At 35.6% G+C, this 10,267-nt stretch overlaps 1 protein-coding gene across 1 annotated transcript in view; it reads right to left on the bottom strand.

Annotated features, from left to right (window-relative positions):
* Positions 1-34: 34 nt before the first annotated feature.
* The window catches only part of LOC127663439 (cohesin subunit SA-2), a 43,547-nt gene continuing 33,314 nt past the window's right edge, over positions 35-10,267 (bottom strand). Inside the window, exons 27-33 of the mRNA XM_052155040.1 lie at positions 8,759-8,907; positions 8,544-8,672; positions 7,969-8,174; positions 5,046-5,274; positions 4,381-4,494; positions 2,628-2,754; positions 35-2,342 (exon numbers count right to left, since the gene is read on the bottom strand). Coding sequence (XP_052011000.1) covers positions 2,220-2,342; positions 2,628-2,754; positions 4,381-4,494; positions 5,046-5,274; positions 7,969-8,174; positions 8,544-8,672; positions 8,759-8,907 — 1,077 coding nt within the window. The 3' untranslated portion in view covers positions 35-2,219. The remainder of the gene's footprint in view (positions 2,343-2,627; positions 2,755-4,380; positions 4,495-5,045; positions 5,275-7,968; positions 8,175-8,543; positions 8,673-8,758; positions 8,908-10,267) is intronic.

The raw sequence follows: 10,267 nt of genomic DNA, 5'->3' as shown, positions 1-10,267 counted from the left end.
TACACCCTGCAGATCAAATCACACAAACACCAAAAAGATTTGTTTACTTTTATTCAAAAACGTACTGTCTCCAGACAGATACAAACCAGAAACATTACAGTGGATAACAGAGGACAAGGAAACGGTTATGTATGGGTTTATACCTCTGAACAGGGTAAAGTGATAAGTTTTAAATGTTAACAGAAAAAAGCACTAGAAAATTACGCTTTACGTTTAAATGCATGTATATTTACACAATCTATTCAGCAGTTTTATTAAATGTAGTGGTGAGGAACAGAAGACAGTTTTAGCTCAACAGAATTTACTTAAAATTCAAAATCTGTCTGCACACCATCTTTTAAATAATCACACTCATGCCACTTCAGAAATATATCATCCCTTTTCTGATGAAAAGGAAATCCACATGTAACACATACATAAAAAAAAGGAAGATTTGTGTTTTGACAACCACCTTTTTTAAAACAAGGATGTCTTAAGGCCAAGGCATGGAATGATTAAAAAGTATAACCCAGACAAAATGTACGTCTTTAATATAAGTTAACGTAATAATGTATTAGTCAAGCTTCATAGAGCTGCCGAAAGCAATGCCGTAACATTTATGAACTCATAGGATGTTATGTTACATTTCAAATATTTCATACGGGGGGAGGGGGAAAAGAGCTGAATGTATAGCTGAAACTCATTTACAATAAAGAAAAAAGGTGAAAATCTAAAAACTCTTTAAGACTGACAAAGAAACAATAAAAATCAAAACACACACGCAAAAAAAAAAAAAAAAAAAAATATCTCAAAACATTGCTTGCTGCATGGCTACACACATTCATGTTTAGACATGTTCTTATACATTTCCATAACCTTTGAACTCTAAATTGAGGTTTTAAAAATAAGGGGGAAACAAAACTAAAAGCACAGTTATAAAATCAGCACCAATTTATATATTTATATATAACTTTATTTAAATGTAGATGTCTACATAGCTCTAATTAAGGAGAAGAAAATCTCCAGACAAACTACACTAATTCTGTTTCAGTTAGAGACAACACAATGGCACTACTGGAGAGATTTCCTCTTCTTTGCTTGATCTTAGATTTTAGAGGGACAAGTGAGCACATCTAATCTTTGGATACGCCTTGTGACTCAGCGGAAAAATAATTATCCATTACTTCTTTCAGTGCATCTCCAGAGAGAGACTGGGAGTCTAAACGCCTAATTTAATAGGGCAGTTGGCACATCAAAACTGTTGTTTTACTGGCGCAAAAAGAGTAACAGGGCCATTGAGTGGTTGAGGTATTTAGCATTAACCAATCACAGAGCATGCCACTGAAATTGCTCCAAAATTTACACATGCACCAAAGGCAGTAATAAATCGGACTCAGAGTGTTTCAATTTAAGCTTTGTATTGTATTTTATGATCTTTACAGTAGGAGGAAAAGAAAATGAAAAATACTAGATATAAAGACCTGGAGATTTTCATCCAATTTACATCTCATGAGATAACAATAAAATATATCAATACTCATTATGATGAGCAAAAAAACTGCTTATAAATTACTACTTTACACCAGATTACTCACTATTACAAAAGGGCTATACATAAAGTTGTCTTTAAGTTAAAAAAAGATGCATTCACCCCCGGTTTCAAGAAATAACACAACTCTAAGAGATCTTACATATGTTTCAAACATGATGATGTTCAACATTGTATGGCTGAAAACAGTCTGAGATTCCACTTCGTTCAGTATCTACCTTCACTTTTTGCATGATCAGGGAAAGCCCACAAAATGCTTTTTAAGACAAGACTTTAAAATTGCTCCTTTTTCCTTTCCGTTTTAAGTGTCAATAGTACGAGCCGATTTGGATGCCAATCACTCCATTAAATTTAATTCTCTTTAGAGAATCAATCTGAATTCACACAAAAGGTCTCTTTTCTTCACACTCCTCCAATTATAATCTTAAAACATAGGCACTCCCAGGACCTACAAGAGAAAATGTTCAAATTCTGTTCAATGTTTAGTGTTACCAAACAAGCGTTTAATTTAATCATCAGTCCAGATGAGTCTGATTAGTATTTATTACAGTGAGATGCTCTCCCTCTCTCCTGCTTTTTTTTTTTTTTTTTTGCAGAAGGGCAATTCAACAACACTGAAATCACTCCTGATAGTGCCATCTAGTGGTGATCTCTCTTTCACGTCCTTAGAGGTGGAGTGAACCAGTCCCCATTACCGCTGAAAAGCATCATAACCCAGGAAATGAGTGCTTCTTACAGACTCATCCATGATGGAGGCAGGGTCGAAAAAGTCAGGCTTCAGTTCTGATCGCTCTCGTCGATTCTTTGATGGGGGCTACAATGTTCAAAAGAGCAGACAAAAATTAGATTTTCAATAAGGTGAATTTAATCTATGAAAACAGCCACTTTATAGTTTTTCTGAAGAGATTGGTCAGAAAATAGTAGTAGATATGGATCATGCCCAATTGAAAATAAAAATGGCATAATTGGAATTTTCATTTAAACAAAAGCAAAGCCCTGAAGACCAAAATATGAGTTATATGTTGCATACCTATACAGACAACAGACACTGAATAACTTTTTTTGTGAAAGTCAAATTATTTTAGCTTAAGCTTCTTACCAGATCAATATCCATGGTGTCAAAGTCCATGCCTTCATTGAGATCCTCAATCCGGCCTTCTGATGACATCATCACATCTTCCACAATAGGTTCCTCATCATCCTCCATTAGCCCTGTTCCACGACGGCTAAAATATGGAAAAATTTGGAAGGGAAAAATTAAACAAGTAAACAATCACACAATGCAATAAAAAATAATAATAATAATACAAATAAAAAAAAAAAGTATGTAAACGTCAGAAGTTTACATACACCTTAGCCAAATACATATAAACATTCCCTGTCTTTGGTCAGTTAGGATAACTAATTTATTTTAAGAATGTGAAATGTCAGAATAATAGTAGAGAGAATTATTTATTTCAGCTTTTATTATCTTTCATCACATTCCCAGAGGGTCAGAAGTTTACATACACTCGGTTAGTGTTTAGTAGCATTGCCTTTAAATTGTTTAACTTGGGTTAAACGTTTTGGGTAGCCTTCCAGAAGCTTTTCACAAGTTGCTGGAATTTTGGCCCATTCCTCCAGACAGAACTAGTGTCAGGTTTGTAGGCCTCCTCGCTCGCACATGCTTTTTCAGTTCTGCCCACACATTTTCTATCGGACTGAGGTCAGGGCTTTGTGATGGCCACTCCAATACCTTGCCACAAATTTGGAGGTTTGCTTGGGGTCATTGTCCATTTATGACAGAGCTTTAACTTCCTGGCTGATGTCTTAGATGTTGCTTCAATATATCCACATCATTTACCTTTCTCATGTTGCCATCTATTTTGTGAAGTGCACCAGTCCCTCCTGCTGCAAAGCACCCCCAAACATGTTGCTGCCACCCCCATGCTTCATGGTTGGTATGGTGTTCTTCAGCTTGCAAGCCTCACCCTTTTTCTTCCAAACATAATGGTAATTATGGCCAAACATCTCAATTGTTGTTTCATCAGACCAGAGGACATTTCTCCAAAAAGTAAGATCTTTGTCCCCATGTGCACTTGCAAACTGTAGTCTGTCTTTTTTATGGTGGTTTTGTAGGAGTGGCTTCTTCCTTGCTGTGCAGCCTTTCAGATTATGTCGATATAGGACTCGATTTACTGTGGATATAGATACTTGTCTACCAGTTTCCTCCAGCATCTTCACAATGTCCTTTGCTGTTGCTCTGGGATTGATTTGCACTTTTCGCACCAAATACATTAATCTCTAGGAGTCGGAATGTGTCTCCTTCCTGAGTGGTATGATGTCTGTATGGTCCCATGGTGTTTATACTTGCATACTATTGTTGTACAGATGAACGTGGTACCTTCAGTCTCCCAAGGATGATCCAGACTTATGGACATCCACAATTTTTTGGCTGATTGCTTTTGATTTTCCATGTTGTCAAGCAAAGAGGCACGGAGTTTGAAGGTAGGCCTTAAGATACATCCACAGGTACATCTCCAATTCAGTACACCTCCTGTCACTAATTAGCGAATTGTCTAAAAGCTTGACATCATTTTCTGGAATTTTACAAGCTGCTTAAAGGCACAGTTAACTTAAGTGTATTTAAACTTCTGACCCTGACTTTAAACTTCTGATTGCAATATAGTCAATTAAAATTGAAACAATCTATCTGTAAACAATTTTTTGGAAAGATTACATGTTTCATGCACAAAGTAGATGTCCTAAATTACTTGCCAAAACTATGTTTTGCTAATATTAAATCTGTGGAGTGGTTAAATTTGTATGTAAACTTCTGACCATAACTGTATTTTGAGTGGGATTTCTCTTACATGGCATGCTGAAGGTTGCTCCTTAATTTGGCGTAGTTCATAGCTCTCTCCTGCTGCTGTCTGGCCACCTCTTCTTGCTGCTGTCTCTGCGCAAGCATCCAGGTGACTTGTGTGCTGTACAACACAATAACACCAGACCTCACTAAAACCTTTAATAATTTCCAAACCACAAGCTAACTAGCACACAATATAGTTTCATTATGACAAATATCTGTTCAATTTTAATATTGGACAAATAAGCAATATGATTAGCACCTAAAAGTGCCCTGCCTCAAAAATTACCAAGGAAATGTTAATGGTACACAGAAACTTAAATTTGCTTAGTAACACTTTACAATAAGGTTCCATTAGTTAAAATTACTTAATGCATTAGGTATCATGAACAAACAACTATACAGCATTTATTGATCTTTGTTGAAGTTAGTTAATAAAAAATGCAATTGTTCATTGTTTGGTCATGCTAGTTCATAGTGCATTATGTTAACAAATACAAATTTGAATTTTTAATTATTTAAAGTATATGTTGAAATTAACATTAACCAAGATTATTAAATGGTGTAAAAGTGAATTGTTAGTTCATGTTAACTAATGATGGTAACAAATGTTAACAAATGGAACCTTAAATGTAAAGTGTTACCGTTTCCTTTGAGCATTGATGTGCTTACTTGTAGTCTATGGGTGAGTGGTGGTGTTGTGGCTGTGGAGTCTGAGGGTGTGTGTGCTGTTGTTGCTGGTCAGGGGTCATGGTGTACACTCCCATATAGCTCTCCTCAGGGCGCAGGCGTTTGGGCTCTCTCATGACGGTGGAGGTGAGGTGGGGTGATGTCATCATAATTGGTGTCTGCATACTCTGCTCACGGCTCATCCACACCTCACTACTGCTACTGCTCTCCTCTGCGCAAAGAGAGTAGGACAATCAGCCAAATATACAGACTACACCCACAACGTTAAAAGGTTGTGTATAGTCTAGTACAAATATTATTGACCAATCAGCGGCCTCAAACCACTGGCAGCAGAGCATTGGAAAAATATGACTAATTTGGAACGTGCTTGCTTTGGTTATGATTTATTATTGTTTGATATTTTATCATATGCTTGATGATGAATGTAGGCTATTGCTTGGTACATTTGAATCTCAAGTATTTGAATACTTTCAAATTAAGCCAAATAATATTGATCAAATTCAGGCAAAGTTACATAACATACTGTACAATATCTGATACTTCATGTGGCAACACAGGCAATTTACACGAACATCTAAAAAAGCATAGAGATCAATATGATAATAGCATGGCTGCAAAGACCCATTTAAATAACCACCCATGCTTTTTCAAGCATTGCACTTATTTGCAAGCATTATTTGTAATGGGATTTTGAATTTAAAATACAAAATATAAGTAACTGTAATCCACTACAATTTTATTATCATTGGTTTCATTTGATATTTAATCCTTTCAGATGGAAAACATATATACAAATAAATGATGCGATCCAAAGTGCATTTGAACAGCAGTGAAGCACTTTCTTAGGAAGTGTTACAATCATACGAGCAGACAGAGAAGTTTGAAGTAAGTTTGGAGCACAAGAATTAGAAATAAACCTTGTGTAAATTGTCAGCTTCATGCCAAGCTAAAATGCTATTTCTAGCCATTTTACATGCACATGTTACCAGGCATGATCATATTGTTTTATCAAGAAAATTCATGATCATAATTTCTTTTTTCTAGTAAGACCTTTGATATAAGGGCAAAAATTATATTCTTGATTATTGTTGTATCGTTTTCCTGTAAAATATCTAAAGAAAAATCTACCGGTACTGAAGTTATCCAAAGTATTTAGAATATGTTACTGACCTTAAGTAATCTAATGGAATATTTTACAAATTACATTTTACAGCATGTATTCTGTAGTGGAATACATTTCTAAATATACATATATATATATATACATATACACATACACATACACACACACACACACACAGTATCTCACAAAAGTTTGGTAATATTTGATTATATCTTTTCATGTGACAACACTGAAGAAATGACACTTTGCTACAATGTAAAGTAGTGAGTGTACAGCTTGTATAACAGTGTAAATAACTCCACAGACAGCTATTAATGTCTAAACCTCTGGCAACAAAGTGAGTACACCCCTAAGTGATATATTCACAGCGCTTCACTTTTTCCACATTTTGTAATGTTACAGCCTTAATCCAAAATTTATTAAATTAATTATTTTCCTCAAAATTCTAGCTCAGGTGCATCCTGTTTCCACTGATCATCCTTGAGATGTTTCTACAACTTATACAAAAGAAAATATCACATGTACATAAGTACTCACAGCCTTTGCTCAAATACTTTTTTACAATTACAGCCTCAAGTCTTTTTGAGTATGAAGCTACAAGCTTCATTTGAGAATCTTTGGAGGGAGCTCAAACTCCGTGTTTCTCAGCGACAGCCCAGAAACCTGACTGATCTAGAGAAGATCTGTGTGGAGGAGTGGGCCAAAATCCCTCCTGCAGTGTGTGCAAACCTGGTGAAAAACTACAGGAAACGTTTGACCTCTGTAATTGCAAACAAAGGCTACTGTACCAAATATTAACATTGATTTTCTCAGGTGTTCAAATACTTATTTGCAGCTGTATCATACAAATAAATAGTTAAAAAATCCTACATTGTGATTTCTGGATTTTTTTTTTTAGATTATGTCTCTCACAGTGGACATGCACATACGATGACAATTTCAGACCCCTCCATGATTTCTAAGTGGGAGAACTTGTAAAATAGCAGGGTGTTCAAATACTTATTTTCCTCACTGTATGTATATACACTACCTGTCAAAAGTTGTGAAACACTTTGACTGAAATGTTTCTTGTGATCTTAAAAATCTTTTGATCTGAAGATTTTTGTATGCTTAAATGTTTGAAATTAGTTTTGTAGACAAAAATATAATTGTGCCACCATATTCATTTTTTTCATTATAAAACTAAAATGTAATTAAAAAACCAAACAAAAGTTTCTGAAACGGACGACTTGGACCAAATAATAAAGAAAAGCAGCAAATAAGTGCCCAACATTGACGGAAATCCTTCAACTCTGTTTAAAATGCATCCCAAGGTGATACCACAAGAAGTTGGTTGAGAAAATGTCAAGAGTGCATGTCTGCAATTTCTAGGCAAATTCTGACTACATTGAAGATGCAAAAATATAACACAGTTTTGATTTATTTTGGATTTTGTTTAGTCACAACATAATTCCCATAGTTCCATTTATGTTATTCCATAGTTTTGATGACTTTACTATTATTCTAAAATGTGAAACAAAAAAATTATAATAAAGAAGGAACTTTTTACCAGTAGTGTGTGTGTGTATATATTTATATATATTAAATGTATTATTTTATTTTAAATAATATTTAGTAAAAAAAAAGCTGTCATAATTAGCAACAACAATACAAGATGTTAAATGTTGTATTGTCATGTAAATGTAATTTAAATCACTTTTAAAATTAGATTTTTCTTTTCATTTCCAATTAATCACAGATGAATGTTTGGTCTATGATTTCTTGAAACTCAAGCTCTATTACCTTCAGGTAATTTCCTCTTGCCAGTAACAGGTTTTGCTTTCTTGCTCCTGACAGAGGAGCCACGGCTGCTGATGCCACTGACCACAGACATGGTGTCATCATCACCCCCTGCCTGCAATGAGTTCCTGTAGGAGATGAGCGGCAGCCAGCAGTCCTCTCTCTGCAGGGCCATCTGAAATGTCATGAAGCGCTCCAAATACATGTGCCTTTACATACGGAAGGGGCAGAAAGGACAAATATTAGATACAACAGCTCACAAATCAGACATCACCATGGTTTGCAAATTTTACTCTACAAAAAAGCTATATAAAATGTTTTGGAACACAGCATGACTCTAGAAAAATGTGCATTCGGTATAGAAATTTCCAAGACTTTTATTTGTTACCATGACTTTTCCAGGCCTGGCAAACATAACTGATAGTTCCCCATTTCCTGATTTTCTATTACTGTGGAACCCTGACTTTATGTACCATGCATATTACATAGAAAATACTCTAACTCAATTAACCAGGCATCTTTAAGTGTCTCAAGTCTAACTAGAAATATACCAGCAGCACTGTGAAATGTTTGCTTACACAGTCCGCTTGTCCTGACGCATGAGTTTGGATGAGAACTCGCTGAGGATGTCCAGAAATGCCAGGTTGAGAGGCGGATGTCCCTCACCCTGAGGATTCAGCTCTTTGAATGCAAACTCAATACCATCCCTTTAGACAGAGCAACACGTGGGGTGAACACACAACATACCACTGACAATCAGTTTTTCCCCATGTGAAAGTGTATGGAAGCTTACTTGTGTAACATGGCGATTGCCTCTCTGGTCTTGAGCTGATCCAGGCCAAAAGTCAGAGAGAAACGGCGAGCAAGCTCTTTAATGCCACAGAAAGCAGAGGACGAGCGGTCAAAGCTTGGACCCAAATCTGACAGCATTTCATTGAATAGCTACAAACAGAAGAGGGGAAAAGACATGTCAAAAACCTGCTCGAGCGCAAACTAAAAACAGGAAATTTGTGAAAGGATTTTAATGCTGGACACCAGGGGGTGTTGAGGAGTAACTGTTTTAAAAGCTGTAGTTTCACTACTTTTAGTTAAAGTACTTGCTTACAGTATCAAGTTACTTTAAATATACTTGCAGGGCACCAGACAAACCTAAAAAAAAACGAATTGATTGCGACAATAATTTTAAATGTAGTCGCCATTGGTGACAGTCGGGCTGTGTGCGTTCACAGGGTATCTGCAGGTTCGAAGGAATTAAAATGGAAGAATTTTTAAAGCCAAAGAAAAGAAAAAATTAAGACCACTTTCACAATTAATTCATTAGCTAGTAAATACAAAACCACTGAGGCTACTTGTATGTCTCTGGACATGTTTTGTTTTTCTTATATATTTTATTGTGCATTTATGTATTAATAAGTTAATACAACATTAAAACTCTAAATTAAATCATTAAGAATGCATGTATCCTAAATTGCTTTGGCAACGTCACCGCAACTAGGAAGTGGTGGCAAAAACCAAGCGCAAAAAATAAATTACGTTTTTGAAAAATTATTCTGAGGGCTCTAATTGACTGCTGTGGCTTCAAGATCATCAACAGAGCTGACTGGACTGAGGAGATAATTTCAACTCACAACTTTGCAGCATAAATTTATAGTGAACATGTTTTTTATTTACTCATATCATAATAGTAATTGTATCACTAAGAATATGTTTGAACGTATGATGGTTTTGTGTCACTTTCGTATAATCCTCTAATCTGTAAAATCGAACACTACAGTCAGTGGGCTTTCTGCCACCAATTACTACGCATGCGCTGACATTTTTGTAAATGAGAGGATTGGTCTATAGACCTTATTCACAGTAGCGATTTTTAATGGGAATGGAAACGAGGCTATGAGGGATAGACTTACCATCTCTTCAAATGGCATGGCATTTTTTTTTAAATCTGTAAAAAGCTACTAGATCCCATTCCTGAGTTTTTTGTCTACGGAGTGTCCTTTGAAAAATATATTTTTCAATGTTTTGTACACAAAATGATCCAAAAACACTTTTTGGATAAAAAAAAAACTGCAATACATCTCATCTCATCGGCGTGAGAACAGTGTAATTTACGTTGGCAGCCCTAGATCTAGAGAGATTTAGATGAGAGATATAACAGGTGTAACTCTGGAGCTGAGTAGTTCTGTTAGCTTTACAATTATTGTCAAAGGTAGTGTAAAATAAGGAAAACATTGATTTAAAAAGGCTTCAAAAGACTGCTCCAACCTTGCGCGCTTGCAAATTGTAACGTTGACCGCTTTGTCAA

This window comes from Xyrauchen texanus, chromosome 23, assembly GCF_025860055.1.
Source record: "Xyrauchen texanus isolate HMW12.3.18 chromosome 23, RBS_HiC_50CHRs, whole genome shotgun sequence".
Taxonomy (NCBI): domain Eukaryota; kingdom Metazoa; phylum Chordata; class Actinopteri; order Cypriniformes; family Catostomidae; genus Xyrauchen; species Xyrauchen texanus.
This window is presented reverse-complemented; position numbering and strand designations above follow the sequence as displayed.